At 44.2% G+C, this 19,563-nt stretch overlaps 1 non-coding gene and 4 gene segments (V, D, J or C); 4 read left to right on the top strand and 1 right to left on the bottom strand.

Annotated features, from left to right (window-relative positions):
• The first annotated feature begins 277 nt into the window (after positions 1–277).
• Positions 278–1,244, top strand: LOC103682259. The segment is given in 2 exon segments: positions 278–464; positions 652–1,244. Coding segments are annotated over 2 exon segments (645 nt in total).
• A 4,026-nt stretch (positions 1,245–5,270) lies between these two features.
• On the top strand, positions 5,271–7,090 carry LOC103682252. The segment is given in 2 exon segments: positions 5,271–5,447; positions 5,608–7,090. Coding segments are annotated over 2 exon segments (429 nt in total).
• A 5,488-nt stretch (positions 7,091–12,578) lies between these two features.
• Positions 12,579–13,199, top strand: LOC103682253. The segment is given in 2 exon segments: positions 12,579–12,725; positions 12,850–13,199. Coding segments are annotated over 2 exon segments (468 nt in total).
• Positions 13,200–16,613: 3,414 nt separating this feature from the next.
• Positions 16,614–16,720, bottom strand: LOC121100929. Its single transcript, XR_005832690.1, has one exon. It is a non-coding gene; the product is annotated as a U6 spliceosomal RNA (small nuclear RNA).
• A 418-nt stretch (positions 16,721–17,138) lies between these two features.
• On the top strand, positions 17,139–17,816 carry LOC103682260. The segment is given in 2 exon segments: positions 17,139–17,255; positions 17,425–17,816. Coding segments are annotated over 2 exon segments (441 nt in total).
• Positions 17,817–19,563: the final 1,747 nt, after the last annotated feature.

Here is a 19,563-nt window from a genome sequence, read left to right as displayed (position 1 = left end):
ACATTGTCTGTCAAAACATGCAATTAGGGGAATGGAGTCACTATGATTCTTCGAAGTTCTAGGTAATCCCCTTTAGGCCCCAAGTCTTCTAGAAATATCATTCACCTTTCCTCACACCCCCACAAATTTCCTACATTAAGTGTTTTAAGAAAAAAACACTATATCTTCCTATATTGGAACTATTGCCCCCACCTCCTGCACTGTTGACAAGGACAGTTTTGGAGAGATTGCTATGAGTATCACTGGGCCACTGTGGGTGGAGTCTCGAGTTCCCTGAGTGGCAGGGCTGAGGTGTGACTGGTGCTCAGTGGCTCTGTTAGAACGATTGACTGTAAAACACAGTTTCTCTGGCCCCAGGACTCTACTCTCTGCACAGTAGGGGTGTCATAAATCAGCAACTAGACAAGGAATCATGAGCAGACACTGGGGAGCTCTGCTGGGGCTCCTGTGGGTCCACCTTTGCTGTGAGTGGGGGGTCCACAGAGGGGCTGGATAGAGGTCCGCAGCCCACAGTGGCGGGGGGAGCTGACACTGAGCTCTGAGAGGGTCCTACAGCCCCAGGGGTGTGTCTCAGGAGATTTTACAAGTTTGGAAACTGCATCGGTGACCCCCAGTGACATGACCTGTGTTTGTTCTTCTCTTTCCACGCAGGGGTGAGAGAGCTGGAGGTGGAGCAGAGTCCTTCAGTCCTGAGCCCCCGGGAGGGAGCTGGCGCTGCTCTGAAGTGCAATTTTTCCCAAGCTGTGCGCAGTGTGCAGTGGTTCCGACAGAACCCCGGGGGCGGCAGCCTCACCCGGCTGATTTACGTGGCTTCGGGCATGAAGCAGAGTGGAAGGCTCAACTGCACACTGAACACGAGGGAACGGTCCAGCACCCTCCACATCGCGGCCTCCCAGCTGGAAGACGCAGCCTCCTACCTGTGCGCCTTGGAGACACAGTGCTGCCTGCTGATCCGGGGCCTGCACACCAACTGCAACTGCGCCTGCGTCCCGGCCCCTCCCTGGGGCATCTGCACCCACAGCAGCCTTGGCACATTTTCAGAATTTCAGATCTTTGCTACAGCACCTTTTCCCTCCAAAATGAGACCCACCAGGGTTGTCATTTCACTTGCTTTTCTTGACCTTTTTCTTCCCAGAAAGCCCTTTGCAGCTAAAAAGCTTTACCATGGAGCCATTGGAGCAAATCACAGAGGTGCCCATATCCAATGCCCTGGGAAAGCAGATCTCCCAGCAGGTAGCATATAAATTATATGGAAGTAGTCAAATGGGAAAGGCTTGAAAATATAATGCTCTATTTATGCTTTGATTTATAAAAGTAATTATTAATGCTTTAATGTTTAATGCTGGGCCCTCACTGTCTCAAAATTCACAGTAACTTTATCTTGTCCTTGTCCTTTGTGAGTCCCGTGAGTGGGAGGAGCAAGGGCCTGAGCAGAGAGATGCGTGGGGCAGCAGGACACAGGCAGGAGCACACGCAGGCTCGGGGTCTGGGTCACGGCAGCTGGCGTGTGCACTGAGCAGCGGGCAGGGCCACCTGGGGTCTGTGCCTGCTTTGGACTAGCTGGGGCTTCGACGTCAGCGAAGGGCTGTTGTATAGCAGTTTTATTCATAATTGCCAACTTGGAAGTAGGCAGGGTGTCTTTCAATAAGTGAATGGATAAATAAATGATGGTCCATCCAGACAATGGAATATGATTTGGTGCTAAAAAGAAAGGAAGTATGATGCCGTGAAGAGATAGGGGAACGTTGTATGCATTTTACTAAGTGAAAACAGCCCATCTGAAAAGGCTACATAAGGTCTGATTCTTATCTTATGACTTTCTGGAAAAGGCAAAACTCTGGAGGGGGTAAGAGATGGTGGTTGCCAAGGGTTGAGCAGAGCAGCAGGGATGAAGAGCATGGAGCACGGTCAGGGCAGTGAGCCCACATCTCCGACATGACAATGGTGGACACGTACTTACATTCGTTCAACCCACAGAATGTACAACACAGGCGTGAACCCCAGGAGACCTGCGGGCTTTGGGTGACCTGACGAGGCAGCATAGCCTCCTTCACCGTGGAAGGTGTCTGGGGGGGTTGACAATAGCAGAGGCGATACCTGTGTGGGGGCACGAGGTGCACCGGAAGCCTCAGTACGTCTGCCTCGGTTTTCTTAGAACCTGGATGAGATGGTTGAAAAGAAGAAAGTCTTTCAAAAATTAAAGTGAGAGACGTGAAACTAATGTGTATGAAGAGTTAAAGCATTTTAGAAAAATGTTTCCCTAGAAACATTACCTGATGACACCTTTTCCCTGCTTTTTGAATAAAGATCCCAAATTTTCATTTTAAAATGATCTGAAAAAATGTATATGCCTCCCTGGATGGAAATTTCAAAACTCCAAACTAAGGGTTCAAGGAGAAAGCCGGAATCCAGAAAGCAATCAGGCTGTTCTAGGAGGTACTTCTCACTTTCCATATTCGCAATCTCATCCACCTCTCTACATTGCCTCAATTGGGGAATGTCTTTTTTTCATACAATATATAAATTATATGAAATAAAAATATATGAGAAATACGTCTCCAGAAGAACACCCTGCTTACCCATGGCTCAGCCATAGAACACCCTCAACTCAATGCCTGTAAAGGACTTTCACTCAGTGAATAAAATCCCATTTTCCCCCATGTTAATATCGATTTATTTTCTGCTTGATACATTCCTGATCTTGTAGGAGAAATGAAAACCCAGATAGAATCTCATCCTGGGGACTGTGTCTCTGTTTCTGAAGAGGCCTTAGCCATTGGTTAGGATCAACCTCAGTCCCACTAGGTCCCGTGTGGTTGGGAAAATGGTCTTGGGGGCCATGATGGAGGTAATTTCACCCCACTCTGATACCAGTCCACACTGCACACAAACAGTTCTTAGTAAATATTTGCTTCTTAAAATAGTATGAATGAAATTTAGAGCTGGAAGGGCCCTTAGACATCCTTTAGTCCAATTTAGTTTTATACATCAGAGACTGTAACCGAGATGACAGTAAGGAACAATTAGGTAGTGAATGAGCTGGGAGAGAGAGAAAGTGGTTTCCTCATTTCCTCTTTGACATTCTTGCTCCTGCCTCCTTGCTGTAGGGCCAACCTACTGGGCAAAGAGAACGTGTCTTCTCACACCCAGCCACTTAGATCTGTGCAGTTTGAATCTGAGAAAGTCGTGGTCCAATCAGTTTCAATGCCTGAATGGAGAGGTCCACTTTGTATAAACGTCTGAGACCTTGGGCAGGATGGGAGACTCAGGCTGAGCCGCTGTTACTCTACCAGCGAACTCATGCATCTCTCACTGTTTCTGTAGGAGAGAGCCAAAGGTGGTGGTGCCGTGTGAACCCCAACATGTGTTTCTAAGGGCTTTCTCCAAAATAGCAAATATATTTATCATCCCAGGTGAACATCCCCTGAAGGTAGAATGAGTATAATGAGCATAACTCACACATTGACTGCAAAGTGATCATTGGAATTAGAAGACTTCTGCAGCATGCAAAGCAGGAAGATGTAAGATGAAGGGTTTCTAGGCCAATACTTGAGTAAGTAAAGTAATATTCTATGAAATGGTCATGGAGCTGGGAATTTTGCCCAAGGGTTGGCCTTATCTGTGCAACAGTTAATCCATGGAAGAGAGTCATTCTTATGAGTGGTCATACTTCATTTTGAGAGTCACACCTAAAAGTTGCAAAAATTGACCTTCCCACCAGTAGAGGGAAATTTGCCCAGAAAAGAGGCTGAGAATTCTTAATTTATGGGGAATGGGGGAGACAATGGAAGATTCTCAGAATCAAGAAGTTTTCCATATGTAAAAACACATTTCATATATATGCCTATATTCATATATTGAGTTGATATTGTTCACCATAATTGTCTTTAAATCTTTCATGGTGGGAAAGGAGGATGAAGATGAGTTTTACTCTTTGCCCTTTCAAGGATCTGAGAGTAGGAATCTCAGAAAAGGGGCTTCCACTTTTGGAAATGAGGTAGTTTTGGTTTCCCAGGGACCATTTCTCTGATCAGTTCTTTAGGACCGGTTTCTTGTTGGTACCATTCCCGGAGCACATGCAATATTTATGCTTCCCTGGATTTATCCTCACAGAGGACATCAGAAGATTCCAAGAAATAAATGTGAATGACAAAGGGGTTTTGGGAGAGAGAGATAATTTTGGAAACTCACAGACTGGAGAACGTTATCAATGAGTCTTGGGGAAAGAACATTGTAGTAGCGTTTAGGAGAAATCTGATGGAGTATGGAACATGAAGCAGTGTTGCCAGGAAATGGGAAGCATGAGAGGACAGATGGCTAATACTTCAGAGGAAATTGTCCTGGGGCTATGAGTCAGCAATTGCATTTGAGGACATGCCATCTATTTTGATTTGAGAGAATGAAATCACTTCAAGAACACACTTACACGTGGTTATACTTTCTGAGTTTGCAGCTCGATGTTTTCCCAGAATTTCTACTCTTTCAGTACTTTGCAGAATATAAGACACATAGCAATCAAATAGATTTTTTAAAGCATGTCAGATTTCTCTATGCAAATTAGTCCAATATTGGGTCAAAAATTTCTTATTGCTGACATAGTAATAACTGATGGATGTTATCTCCCTGCTCCCTTATCATTGAGATTTGGTCCTTTACTTTTTGTCACAATCGTCTTAACTGATGAATGATTCCACATTTTGACTGTTGGTATTGTCAGTCATGGTCAAGTCCAAATAGGAGGAACAGAGTCTGAGGTAAGAGACATTTGAAATATCAAATAATCTTCTCTCTCTTACTCTAATTCTTGGTTTCCATGTTCCTTTTAGAAAGAGTTTTTCTCCATAACAGACCATTGAGGACAGTAGATTTGGCAGAAAGGGAAGATTTTCTATTTTCTTTGTTTAAGAGAGTAAATCTTGATTCCTTCCTGATGTCAGACACATGCAGCAGGCCCATCACGGAATAAACAGCGATAGCATCTACCTCTTTCCAGCTTACTATGAGTGACTCAGTGGTGCGCAGAGGTATAAATCTTGATCTCCACATTCTGGCTGTGCACTCCATCCTTGATCTAACATATAATTTGCTTGACTGATTGCCGCCTTGCTGCGGGTGAGCCCCTCGGAGGCACAGGCGAGGAGAACAGCATTTCCCCGGTGAGATCAGTAGCGCTGTGACCACAGACGGAAGTGCGCCTGCGCCGACGCAGAACACGTGGAGGGCTCATTTTCGTGCATCTGGTGCACTAGACTGTGGCAGGAGCAGGGCCTTTTTCTCATTGGCTGGTGAACAACGTGGGAAAGTCCTCTGTTAGAGGAAGGGGACGGCCTGGCAAGAGCAGGAGCTGAGCTGGCTGGAGGCTGCAGTTCTGAAGCTGGTCTAACGGGGAGGAGCCATGAGGACATCCAGGGGAGCTTTAATCGTGTTCTCGTGGCTGCAGCTGAGCTGTGAGTTGACAAGTATGGGACACGGAGGATATTAGTGGATGGTCCTCAGAAGTCAAGACCGGCTTTACTCAGGTTTCCTCCGTTAGTGTAGAAAAGAGCATTCAGACGGGTAAGAACCTGGAATCTCTTCTCCTCTCTCTGACCTTTTCTTTCTGCACAGGGTTCAGCCGAGGAGAGACTGTGGAGCAGCGGCCTTCTACCCTGAGTGTGCGGCAGGGACGCAGCTCTGTCATCAACTGCAGCTATTCAGAGAGTGTTTCAGAGTACTTCCCTTGGTACAAGCAAGAGCTTGGAAAAGGTCCCCGGCTCCTTATATACATTCGTTCAAGCATGACCACAAAAGAAGACCAAAGGCTCACTGTCTTACTGAATAAGACGGCCAGACATCTGTCCCTGCACATCGCAGACACACAGCCTGAAGACTCAGCTGTGTACTTCTGCGCGGCAAGCACACACTGCTCCCCAGACACCTGCTGCCTGCACTCAAACCTGCCACCGGGCAGCCCCCTGGCCTTTGACACAGACCTTCCAGGATAGCGTTTGTGCTGTTGTTTTTCTGTAGGTGGAAGCTAATGTGTTAGACATTAAGGGCATATAGTAAAATATTAGAATGGAGATGACCCAGACAGGGTAGGAACATTTTATGAACTATTCTTGTTTTTGGATTCTTGATGTGATTTAGTAATGTTTTACTTTGAAATTCAGGTTTTAAGATGACTTTACATTTGCTCTTCAGACTCTCTTATAAATATCCACTCAGTACCAATATTATAGTCCTTATTATCGATGGGCACTTAAACTTGTATTTCAAAAGTAGCAGTTATGATTTTTGTGATTCTAAAACATTACATGCCAAACACAGAAATATGGAAAGTGCAAATATGGAAGTGAGAATTCTGTAATCATATAATATTGCTAATATTCCTTTTAGTCTCTAAAAATTCTTAGTATAATGAGGATCCTGATTTTTTCACTTTGTGTATTTTGATTTGAGCATTCCCCACTTCTTCAATTCTTTCTCTCAAACATCTGCTTTTTAAAAATTTTATTATTTAAGTTTTCATTTAATTAATGCATTATAATAGGTCTGTGATGTATTTAATTAAATAGAGTTTCACTGAAGAGTGTTACTTTGTATTTGGGCAAAGTTTGACCACTATTTCTATGTGTTTTGACCACTTTCTTGTTCAGAAATTGTGTCACAGGTTTTCGTTTGGAGCCCAGGGATGGTATATACTACTTGTGTGTTTGAGGGAAATTAAGATCCGGAGTGATTTGACAATGTGAGCTTCAGGTAAAACTCAAAAATCTATTCTTAATTTCAAAATTCTGTAAGTTTCTGTTCACAAAACTTTCTCATACAACTTAGGAGACAGAATTTCGTATTTCATTCATTTCTGTATTTTTAGCACATAGGAAACCTTTTCCAGATAATTGACTATGTATAGATGTGAATGAAAGAAGGAAAGGAGAATTCTGCTACTTACTCATAATTTTAATTTAAGCTTTATGATTGAGTTATAGTTTGATAAGTGAAAAATGAAAGTCCTTAAAGTGTAGATCTGATTACTTGATCATTTAGATCATACTGTTTCTATTTATATGTCTCTCTTTGTTAATAAAACTCTGTTGTGAGGAGATTATTCAATTTATTCTTGGACTCATAATTTTTTGTCATCATTATAAGGAAAACCTTTCTTTCTGAGATATATGGCAAAACATTTATATGCATGTACCAGCCACCTTACTACTATTAGTAGATTTCATGAGGGCATTTGGACTAATGGCTAATGTAGAGATCACGAGTTGCCAACCTCCCTCCACATGTTCATGTATGACTGAATTAAACATTACTAACCACAACCTTTTAAAACAAGTTATTTCTCTGGTGTGGTAGAGACATCAATGGAACAAAAGAAGTTGCCTAAATATTTAATTCCCGCATTCTCCCACCCCTGCTCAAGGGTAGGCTCTTTCCAAGTCCCTTGAAGTCCTCCTAACTAATGATGAATATAATTGGCAATTGAAGGGTCCCTTGGTGACACTGATGAGGGAATGGAAGGCAAGCTGAGGACAAAGCAGAAGCTGACACCCTGCAAACCCCCCCACCCCACCCCATGGGATGTATGCAACATTCCTCAGGCACTCCTGGCTGCCCTAAAGGACAAAGAAACAGTCCTTACTACCTACAGCCCATTGACAAGTCCTTGAAACAGGCATGGTGACATTCCTCTAGGAATTCAGCTGCCTGGATGTTAATACTTTGCTAAGGGCAAAAGGCGGTTCTAGCCTGATCCCCTCCCCTCCACCAAGATGCTGTAAGTCTACTTTAATGTATAAAAATTCCTTTGGAAACTTCCTTTATCTCTAACCACCCCCCACCCCCCACCCCCGCCAAGATACGTGTTGGCAATCATCCCCCAAGCATATGGCCCACCGATATACATCTGAAGGGTCTCATGACTAAGGTTTTATTAGACGGTAATAAATGACCCTTTCGCAACAATAGCTAGGCCCCTCAAGGTCCTGGAGACCTTACTTCCAAAATTCCTTAGAGACTTAGGCTATCCCTAGCCCCCTCCCCACTTGAGGGTATAAAATAGGACATTCCTCACAACCCCGGGGCAGCAGCTCTTTCTGCCCACGGGTCCTGTCCCCGTGCTTTAATAAACCACCATTTTGCACCAAAGATGCCTCAAGAATTCTTTCTTGGTCATTGGCTCCAGACTCCACCCCACTGAACCTCATGTATATTCCACAACCTCATCAACACAATAAGTTAAGTGTTTGCCTTTGGCTCAGGTAATGATCTCAGGATGCTGGGATGGAGCCCGGGCTCCCTGCTCAGCGGGGAGACTGCTTCTCCCTCTGGGCCTCCACCAGCTCATGTAGTCTCTCCCTCTCCCTCTTTCCCTTTAAAACCTTTTAAAAAAGATTGGCATTTAGCATGGTGAGTTTGGTTCCTCTTAGCTGAGTTATGGTTGTGAGTTATTTGCTAACTGGCTTGTTTTCATTGGGAAATGCATCAGATTAAATTCAGTTTATCACACAGAACAAAGGAGGTCAGGACTGTAGCCCAACACGTGGATGGGCTGGATTCTCTCTCTCCTTGTACCCCCATCTCCCGCGCAGCAGAAGCAACCTGACTCCTGATTGGCCCATTTCCTGCCGGCCTGACAATGGGGTCAGAAGGAAGCACGCGTCTATGTTATCAGTTCATTTCTTCTTAAGTCCGGTTAGAAGCGAGACAGAGGGTGCCGTTGCTACAGGTTTGAACACTCGATCCTATTTAGACAAGCACTGACGCAGTGGAAGCAGCAAGGGTTTAGCCGGAGTGCGCGGGGAGTCCGTAGCTCAGATCCAGACAGGGTCAGGCTTCACACCTTCACACGGTGGGCGTGTCTGTCTCCTACTGCCTGGGACCGTGGAGCACCAACTTCAGGGCCTTCTCTCCATCCTCTGAGGCTAGACTGGGTGCTGAGAGTCTCCCTTTCATTGGCTTTCTCCAGGCCGGTGCTGACTGCATCTGCATGGTTTCTCCAGATCCAGGAGATGGGCTGCTTTCTGCACATGCTCACTAGCCGCTTACAGAAGCTCCCTCTTGCTGCCCGGAATGCGTTGGTGGCAGGTCGCAGGGTGCGATGATGTGCGGGTGAGGCACTGAGTGTCGTGTGTGCCCGTGGACCATTTGTGGGGAGCTGCAGGCTAACCATGGAGGCTGTGCCATGGTTTCTGGGTCCCTGTTGGTTTACTGCCCCCCAAGAGCCCTGGGTGCTGTTCTGCCAAGTGCACCCCGCTCCCCAGTGAGCAGTACCCCTCAGTGTTCTGGCTGGGCCAGAAAGAGGTTTCTCTCATGCAGCCCCCTCCGGAGCTGGAGGGCCATGTGTTCACTCACATGTTCTCACCTCCCTCCACGCGGAAATCACAGGCTGGAAGGTTTCTCTGGGCTCGGAGCCGTGTCACATGGGTGGGGGTGAAGAGGGTAAAGTGAAATTGGTCTTCGTGCCCTCCTCAATCTGTCCAATCTCAGATTTGTTCTATTCCATGGTGTGCTGTGTCTCCTCTCTGGACTTCTTCACAGGCACTCTCTTTGGTTTAGTTATGACTATGAAAATCACTGGGTTTTATGCGAGGGGGGGATAGAGATGGTAGGGAATTCCTATTTTGCCATTTTGATCTCAGTGTTGAAATTTTTTTGTTTTATTTATTTATTCATTTATTTGTTTGTTTATTTTAAATATCTCAACTGAAGGTTTTTTAAAAGTTTATTTATTTATTGAGAGAAAGGGGGAGAGAGAGAGAGGGAGAGTGAAAGAGCTGGGGTGAGGGGTAGGGGGAAAGGGAGAAGCTGGCTGCCCAATGAACAGGGAGCCAATGCAGGAATCAATCCCAGAATTGGGAATTATGACTTAAACCAAAGGAAGATGCTTATCCAACTGAGACACCCAGGTGCCCCCAAATTTTTAATTTTAAAAGAATTATATGGAATAGTGACTATTTTTGGTGTTCAGGTCTGTGAATTTTGAATTTTCAAAATTGTGTAGATCGTGTAATCATCATGCAATCACTGTACAGAATAGTTTAGTTGCCCCCCAAAAGTCCTTTGTGCTACTCTTTTGCCATTACACACTTCCACATTCCCAAATCCTTGTGAATATTGGTCTATTTTTATTTTTGTGTTTTTAAGAATGTCATATGGATGGCAGCGTGCAACACATAACCGTTTGAGAACTGCATGTCTTGGTGGGAGGAAGCACATGCCACCGGGCACACGCACGACCTCACCTCTGTCACCACTCCAGTGTTTCCTGCCCCTGCGATGTTAAACTTTGACGTTATTTTCATAGGAATAGCTCATCATTTCAAGTGTTCGGATTCCTTTAGAGACTTGATACATAGTCTACAAAATATGTCTTCCAGTTGATATCGCAGAGATGGTGTTGAAGGTTGGATCAGCTCATATAATCAAGATGAGTCACGTGCTGTGCACGAGTTTAGTTGTACAAACGTCGTCTTAAATTTTTATCAGTAGATACTTTTTCACATTTTAAGGGTAACTGAATTGATGAAGATTCACTCTAGCAGTAGCATTAGGGTATGGTTATTACTTGGCTTTTCCAGGAGTTGATGTGAAATAACGTACCCAGTAATTCTTAAACATGTTTGCACTAGCAATGTTTGTGCAGAGCTGAACTATAGCCCTAGGGTAGGTACTGTATCTATTAAAGGCTATACCCATGCCAGTTATTTTATTAGTGAGAGAACAATTCAGGATAACCAGAAATACCCAATTTTAACTTTAAAGTGAGGAAATACCTCTAAAAAGATAAAAAATAACCTCAAAAGAATGCAAAGGAAAGTATTCAAATGGGTGCTTCCAAACACCTGGGAGAATTCTATTCTAGCAGCCTTGGATGGAGTTGTCTGTCATTCAGTTACAAGTTTTTTTCTAGGATATTGAGTTTACACTCATCTGTGGACTGTCTGCTTCTGCTGATTCTCCAAAGAACCTCAGATTAAGATCTCTAATACGAGTAACTTTCTCAATTCCTGTCAGTGAAGGATGCATGATGTCATCCTAGTCGATAAACATGTAACCAAGGATCCATTTCCCCTATTTCATCTGCCTAATTGGTAATAAATTGTATATATAAGGTCATTTCACAAATTCTCAAGGGCAGTCTTTTTCTGGGATTTTGTTCAGAGCACCAAAGGTTTAGGTCATGTGATGGTGATTAAATGACTGTCCACAGAGCAGTCTGTACCTGGGATGAAAGGAAGAGTGTCTAGTTCAGTTTGTGAAGGTTGGAATGCGTGTGGTTGGGCATCTGAGTTATGTGGGCCAGAGTGAGCAGTCCATCATGAGACAGCCTAGGACTTGGAATGATGCAGGGCCGTGAGGGCTAAGGCTGTACCAGGCCGCAGTAGTTCAAGGGAAACTGCTACAGTGACTCATTTCAGTGTTAATATTCCATTTGATGTTTCCACTTTTCCAGAGGGTTGGTGTGTGACAGGAGAAGTGAATTTTCTGTGTGAGACCTAACCTTACCTAACTGTCCCAGAGAAATTTCCTCTGCTACCTAGAGAGTAATTGAAATGGCATAGGCAGTAACACAAAATCCAGTTGATATTTAACTCTTGTGATTGCTGTGGCTTTCAGGCAAGAGACTGGTTCAACCCATGTAGAAAATAACATACCATTACCTGTCCACCCTCATAGCTCATGGAGGGAACGCAACTGTGTCAGATCCCTTCGGAGATACTCAGATGTTTCCTTAGGACAGTATTTCAGAGCGTATTCTACCTTCCAGATTTTATGGGATTTCCTTGACTTCCAGAAAGGCATGGACAGCCCCATCGTCAGCCATCCTAGAAAAGTCTCCCCACTAGTGTTTGTTTAATGTTGCGTCCAGTGTATTCCCAGTGTGAAGTGTTGTCTCTGGTGGATCGTAGCAAGTGCTCCCTAGAGATCATTTGGTTGCACCAGGCAGCTGTCCTGGCTTTGATATACCTTGTTCTCATGGATCAGGAAAATCAATCATTTGTAGTGATTCTTTACGAAATTTAGACCCAAATTTTCTGTAACCAAGATGGGATTATTTGAACTTTTCCATGTTTTTGTCTTTATGTTTTTAAATAGGTGCTTACATAAGGACCATCATTGGAATCCATGTTTATGGTGACCTGCTCAAGCATCTTTTCTTAGCTTCTATGGTGTCTTTGTAAATCTGAGTCTTTGTTTTTATGACAGGATATTTTAAAATTTCATGAGTACATCAAATAATTGATGTATTTTCTGTGCCTTTCTAATAGGATGCAAGAGCTACATGAAAGGGTTAAGAAAAGTTAGAAAGTTAAGAAACCTCATTGTCTTTCTAATATTTGGAAGCTAAAAACATACTGACATCAACCACATGATTTTTTTGTAAATTGACGTATCCAAGAGATACTCATTAGTTCAGCTATCTGATTTAGTGATGCTTCTGGAGGGATTGGGTTTTATGAAGGGGTCTGGAGTAGTAATTGCATGACCAGTCTGGTATTGTCTGTTTCAGTGTTTAAGGACTCTGGCCAACACACACGCACTTCAGTCCCCGTCCACCAGGGGGCGCAGCTTCCTACCACAATCACATTTCCTGTGTGAAATGTGGGCTTGCACTGATCATTTCTCTGTCACTCCAAGGTTTCTTCATGGTAAGAATGAAGAGCATTATTTAGGTGACACTGCAGAGATGAAGTGTTCTCCAGGCTTTGTGACTGTGGTACTCTTAATGCTTGGTAAGTAAAATCCTACTTAAAATTTGGATTCTTCCTTCTTTTGTATCAGCAAAAGCTTTGACTATAATTTTTATCCGAGAGCTTTATGCCCAAGATGACACAGGTCTCTTTTCTTTTTCCTCAGGACAAACCCATGGAGAATCAGTGACCCAGACAGAGGGCGAAGTGACCGTTTCAGAAAAGGCTTCCCTGACTATGAATTGTACTTACTCAGCATCAGGGTACCCTGCCCTTTTCTGGTATGTCCAGTACCCGGGAGAAGGTCCGCAGCTCCTCCTGAAAGCCTCGAGGGACCAGGAGAAGGGAAGCAATAAAGGATTTGAAGCCACCTATGGCAGAGATTCCAAATCCTTCCACCTGGAGAAAGGCTCAGTGCAAGCGTCAGATTCAGCTGTGTACTACTGTGCCATGAGTGACACAGTGATGGGGACTGCAGGGGGAGCTGAGCGCAAACTCTGAGCAGAACGGGGGCCTGGATGCTGAGCGTCTCTGACTGAGCCACTCTGGTTCCAGCTCAGTCTGTGGTTGTCTGTCCCTCAGCATCTGCTTGATACAAAATCATAGAGACGTCGAGAGTATAGGAACCCTAAGTCACATCCCCACCTCAGCTGTTCCTTAGTGACACCGGGTACAGTTTGATGCCAAGAGTCCCTCAGCCAGGGCGTAAGTGATTTCAAGATAAAACCACGTAACAGTGAAGGGGTCTCTTACTCATCCTTGCAGTGAACGTCCAGCCCCACAAGTTGTTCAGGGCAGCCTGGTCGGTGTTGCTGTGTCTGTGACACTTTTAGAGAAACACGGTGTGTCTGAGAAGGAGGCCTCTGCCCGGCGTCTTCCTGACAGAGTGTGGCAGGAGAGGTGATGGGAGAGCTTCAGCCCAAACCAGGTTTTAGTAGAGAAAGAGGGGAAGGGAAGAAAGGAGGAGGAACACATGTATCTGAGCACGGAAAAGAGAGTCTGGGGACCTCTGTCCCGGCTTCTTTTCTAGTAAATCAGCTGGCAGACACAGGCTGATATTCAACATGAAGCCTTGGGGGCAGAAACAGAATGGAGAAAGTGGGTCATGTCCTGAATAGGTAAATAGGTCAGTTGGCTTTCTGACAGTAAGTACTCAAGTGAGATAATTCTCAGCGCCCAGAAAATAGGATGAGAGAAAATGCTCTTGCACTGAGATTTCCTAACAATGTAGATCGATATGTGACAGTGGGAGAGAAATCCTATAGATTTCTCTAACTCCTGTTTGCAACCTCTTACAGAGAGCCACGAATCATGCGATTGGCAGAATGTATGGGAGTTAGTGAAGTTGTGGAAAAAATAATAGAAAAAGCAATGTCTGTATTGCACTGCCAGACTTTGCCAATATTGTTGCAATCTTCTCTAATTATCATCTCCTTATCTGCAGATTTTATGAATGAACTATGATCAGAATATTAATATAGTCCCTTATATTTTTGTTAAATATTCTTGGTTAGTTAATTTTTTATTTAATTGCTTTAAAATGTAAATTTTAGGGGCGCCTGGGTAGCGCAGTCGTTAAAGCGTCTGCCTTCGGCTCAGGGCGTGATCCTGGCGTACCGGGATCGAGTCCCACATCAGGCTCCTCCGCTAGGAGCCTGCTTCTTCCTCTCCCACTCCCCCTGCTGTGTTCCCTCTCTCACTGGCTGTCTCTCTGTCACATAAATAAATAAAATCTTTAAAAAAATAAAATGTAAATTTTATTTTCAAACCTTTGTAAATATAAATGCATGTGAATATATACTTGAAAGTATTCAAAGGGCATATAATAAGAGTTTTATCAGACTTTTGGATAAACACAGTAGATTAGGGGTGCCTGGCTGGCTCTGTGGCTTGAGCTGGAATTCTGGTTCTCCAGGTTGTAAGCTTGAGCCCATGTTGGGTTGAGATTACTTAAAATTGAAATCTCTAAAAAAAAGAAACTCATGGTAGATTAATAATACACATTTATCTCTTGATTTCTCTAATACCTTTTTAAATAAACATTTTATTTATTTATTTGAGGTAGAGAGTGGGCAAGCACAAGCAGAGGGATGAGAAGGGGGAGGGAGAAGCAGACTTCCTGCTGAACAGTGAGCCCGACAGGGGGCTGGGTCCTGGGACACTGAGATCAGGATCTGAGCTGCACCACCCAAGGCCATCTAATACTCTTTTAGAATTTTAGTAAAGACATCCCAAAGGGGTGGAAGTTGCAAACATAAAGAGAAAGAGGAAAGAAGTATCAGCAGGCAGTGATGCCAACCCATTTTAGAAAATGAGCTGTATATGGAGAGGGGCAAGCTTGCGTGAAAGACTAGAGGAAGGGAAACCCGGGGCTGGTGTGGAAGCACCTCGGTGTGGGCTGTGCCCTCGGGAGAGGGTCAGGGAAAAGAAGCACCGCACATTTTTAGAGAATTGAGGAAGATGGTGCTGCCAGCATTGGTGCATGTGTGTGCGCGTGTGTGTGCGTGTGTGTGCATGTGTTGAGGGTATTGGTGATGAGGGAACAGAAGGCAAGTTGAGCACAAAGCAGAAGCAGACGCCCCCCCCCCCCCCCCCCCCCCCCCGTGGGATGTAGGTGACATTCCTCAGGCACTCCTGGCTGCCCTAAAGCTAAGGAAAGGAAAAACAAAGAGTTAATTTATAGAAATCACAATCCTGCCAGACATGAGTCTCCCTCAGTTTACAAATGTGTTAGCAATCTACAATTACAAAACATTTCTATCAATAACCTAGCTTCCAGAAGGCAGTGTAGATACAATTAACTGTCTTTATAACCTGCAGCCCATGGACAGATGCTTGAAGCAGGCAGAGTGTGATGTTCCTTCAGGAAGTTCCCAACCATCTTCACGCTAATGCCTTGCTAGAGGGAAAAACAACCTTCACTTGACAATGGCAAGGCCTCTGGTATCCTATGAGTCTTGTTTACAGTATGAAAGTATTATTTCAACCTCCCTTTTTCCTTAGCTTCCCCCAACCCCATAGTCTATCATCAGCCACCCCTCACAAGCTGGGGCAGCAGCTCTTTCTGCCCACGGGTCCTGTCCTGTGCTTTAATAAAACACCAATTTTGCACCAAAGACGCCTCAAGAATTCTTTCTTGGTCATCAGCTCCGGACTCCACCACACTGAACCTCACCTATATTCCAAAACCACATCATTGGGGAGGAAGGAAGGATGTAAGTAGACCGAGTGGTCCCCTCGAGTGCTCAGAACTGAGCATACGAACCATGGAAGCTTATTATGGTTCAACTGATGTAATGGGAAAAATATAAATTCAAAGGATTGATAACCTAATGACCAAACTCTGGTGTCTATTCCGGCCTTTCTGAACAGAGCTGCGCTGTGGAAATGACACAGTGAGGAGACGGAGACCTCGGTGACAGGATCTATTGTCTGAGGGCTGCAGCCCAAACTCTTCGGCAAAGAGGGATTTGATTTTTCTGCTTTTGGCCCTAAGGTGGGCATCTGAACAGACATGGGTCATGAGGAGGAACACTGTCGTAACAATATGGTACATTGAAAGAGCGACAGTGATGAGTCTAAACACTGCCTTCTTATCACAACGTGATTCATTTCTACCTTAGGTGAAATCACATAGTGGGAACATACATGAGTCTTACAACTTTTCTTCATAATTCTTTTCTTTTTTAAAGATTTTATTTGTTTATTTGACAGAGAGAGAGACAGCCAGCGAGAGAAGGAACACAAGCAGGGGGAGTGGGAGAGGAAGAAGCAGGCTCATAGCAGAGGAGCCTGATGTGGGGCTCGATCCCATAACGCTGGGATCATGCCCTGAGCGAAGGCAGATGCTTAATGACTGCGCCACCCAGGCGCCACTTCATAATTCTTACATTTTATGTTGTGTACATAATTAATTACAAGCAGTTTTTTAAAATTATGGAATGCTTCGTGACTTTGCATGTCATTCTTGCACACAAGCCATGCCAATTTTCTCTGTATGGTTCCAATTTTAATATATGTGCTCCCAAGGTGAGCCCCACCTGTCATATTTTCAGTAAGTGCCATCCACCCACTTTTATCACAGGTGCAATGAATGAACATATCACAGTTAGCTAACCCATCGACCTGCAATCCTCATTTCGATATGGATTTTACTCATGTTTATTTTCAGATGTAATGTTTTCAATTGGGGTTGCTTAATGCCCCCTGGGGGCTTTTACACAATTGACCAATTGTTGAACACTATGTCTGAAACTAGTGACGTACTACATTTTGGCTAATTAAATTTAAATTTAAAAAAGTCGCTTAGTGCAAAAGGATGTGGGGTAGTGAGACTCGCAGCTGGAAGATAGAGAACTATGACAGGACCCACACATTTGCTCCACCAGGAAACCCCTGCTTCCTGTTCCGGGGCCACAGCAGCACATACCCAGCAATCCTTCCCTCACCTTGTCAGGCTCCCCTCACTGTACCAAGCCCTGAAATTGAAGAAGACATTTTCCATCTAGTGGGAGAACTCAAACATGTTGCTCTCCAGGCTTCTGAGGGTGCTCGTGGCTTCCGTGTGGCTAGGTAAGACGGTCCCTGTGGGAATGTGCCTCCTCTATGACTTAAAATCATGAGAGATAGTCGGCATCTTGTGGATGCCTTGGGAAGGAGGGACGACAGTGTGTAAAATAGAAAGTTCTTTGTGCCACATCACATATTCCCGAAGTCTCTGATTCTATGTTTTTTCCTTCAGGATCCAGTATTGCCCAGAAGGTAACTCAAGCCCAACCGGCGATGTTAGTGCAGGAGAAGGGGGCTGTCGCTCTGGAATGCACACTTAGTACAAGTGACCCAAGTTACAGTCTACTGTGGTACAAGCAGCCCAGCAGTGGGGCGATGATTTTCCTGATTCGTCAGGATTCTTACAGCCAGCAAAATGCCACTAATGGTCGCTACTCACTGAATTTCCAGAAGACAAGAAAATCCATCCAACTTGTCATGTCAGCTTCAGAGTTGGAGGACTCCGCAGTGTATTTCTGTGCACTGAGGGAGGCCACAGTGAGCGGCGTGATGGAGGGAGGTGTACCCAAACCCAGGGCTCTTCCTGATGCCCCTCTCTGTTGTCGGGCCCCAGGGGGGTGGTGAGGGAATTGCCATCCCAGACAGGAAGTGGCTAGGGCTGTGGCAGCACACGTGTAGGCTTGGAGGGAAACTTCACTCTAAGAAATACCTCTCTGGATAAGAGTTATCATGCATCAAACACTTCCTCATCCCTGAACATTTGTGTTGACGTTGTTTGTTGAGGACTAGAGTAGCCCCAATAAACAATTTGCCATTTTGCAATTAGATTCAGCCAAAAGAATTAGCTAAGGAAGTTTAGAAAGCTTTGACTCAAAGTCAGCAATAACGGGTGTGAATTGTTGGATTTTTCAAATCAGTGTGTTCAGTAAATATTTGTTGAGTCACATGTTACAGGCAGTGTTAGAATAAGGAAGGCCGCGAAATGTCTCTGTGGTTTTCCTTTTTTTGTTTGTTTTATTCCATGCTGTTTTATGCCATTTAATGATTAGTTTAATTAGGTTTGTTTGCTGTGAGTCAATTGTACTGACATTGAGTTTCCAAGGGCCCGCTCTATAACGTAGCTTTTCTCACTCCGTCTTGTTAACGCCTCCAGCGTCCTCGTGCACAGTTTGCATACAGGAGGTTTACCTGTTCCCACCTGTCTTCTCCACAAATGCTCATAATTACGGGCTCTAGGGGGACACAGTGAAGGAGCAGAGTGTGAATTTTCCCCTTTGTCAGTTCCTGCTCTTGGCTTCAATCTTCCTTCAAAGGCATTTTTTGCTAACATGTGACTCCGTTTGCATACGTCCAAGCCCTCCTTGTTTGATCAATGTTCCACACTCCAAAATCCTCATTCTCTTCATGTTCCTCCTTCCAGCTCTGACCCCATTACCGCAGGGCCTTGAAAATGGGTGGTTGATAATTGGTCTTCCGTTATAACCCCCTCTTATATTTGTTTGGAAAGCAGATTTATAGAGTAGAAATCTTAAGTAGCTCCTCAAATTTTTTTAATTATAAAATTTTACCATTTTCACATTCATTTTTACCATTTGAACATTTTTTGAGTGTACAGTTCAATGTTATGAAATACATTTACATTGTTGTTCATCCACCACCACCTTCCATTTCTAGAATCTTTTCATCTTGACAAACTGAATATTTGTACTCATTAAGCAATAACTCTCCTTTACTCCAATCCTCCAATCCTTAAGAACTACTATTCTGCTCTCTCCTTCCTTGAGTTGAACCTCTTTAGTCCTCATAGAAGTGGAATTACACGGTGTTGGTTATTTTTTTGAAATTTCATTTGACATAATGTCCTCAGGATGCATCCACTTGCATCACGTGTCAGAATTTCTTCGCTTTTTAGGGTTCGATAATATTCCAGTGTATGTAAGATACCATTTTGTCTATCCATGTCTATCTGCTGATGGACTTTTGGGTTGTTTCCACCTTTTGGTAGAAACTGGAATTCAAAAACATCTCAATATTTATGGTAAACGTCCAAATTCTTTTTAATTGTGAGTATATATTGGAAGTGGATTGCTGGGTCATAAGGCCATTCTATTTTTTAAAAAGTTAGACACATTTATACTGTTAATTGGAACAGCTATGCTCTAGACTGTGTTATCACAAGCAAGTTTCTAGGAACAGAGAAAGAGTGACCACTAGTCATGAAAGGAGCGCCAGTATATCGGTGAATCACAAAATCCTGGAAGAGTTTGTCACCCTTGCTACAGTACATTGCGTATTTCGGGTGTGAATAACTGGTCTGGGAGGAATCGTGAAGTCACTACCCACTGGTCAGCTGCTGAATATCAGTTTGGGC

Source organism: Ursus maritimus, unplaced genomic scaffold, assembly GCF_017311325.1.
Source record: "Ursus maritimus isolate PB19 unplaced genomic scaffold, ASM1731132v1 scaffold_51, whole genome shotgun sequence".
Taxonomy (NCBI): Eukaryota; Metazoa; Chordata; class Mammalia; order Carnivora; family Ursidae; genus Ursus; species Ursus maritimus.
This window is presented reverse-complemented; position numbering and strand designations above follow the sequence as displayed.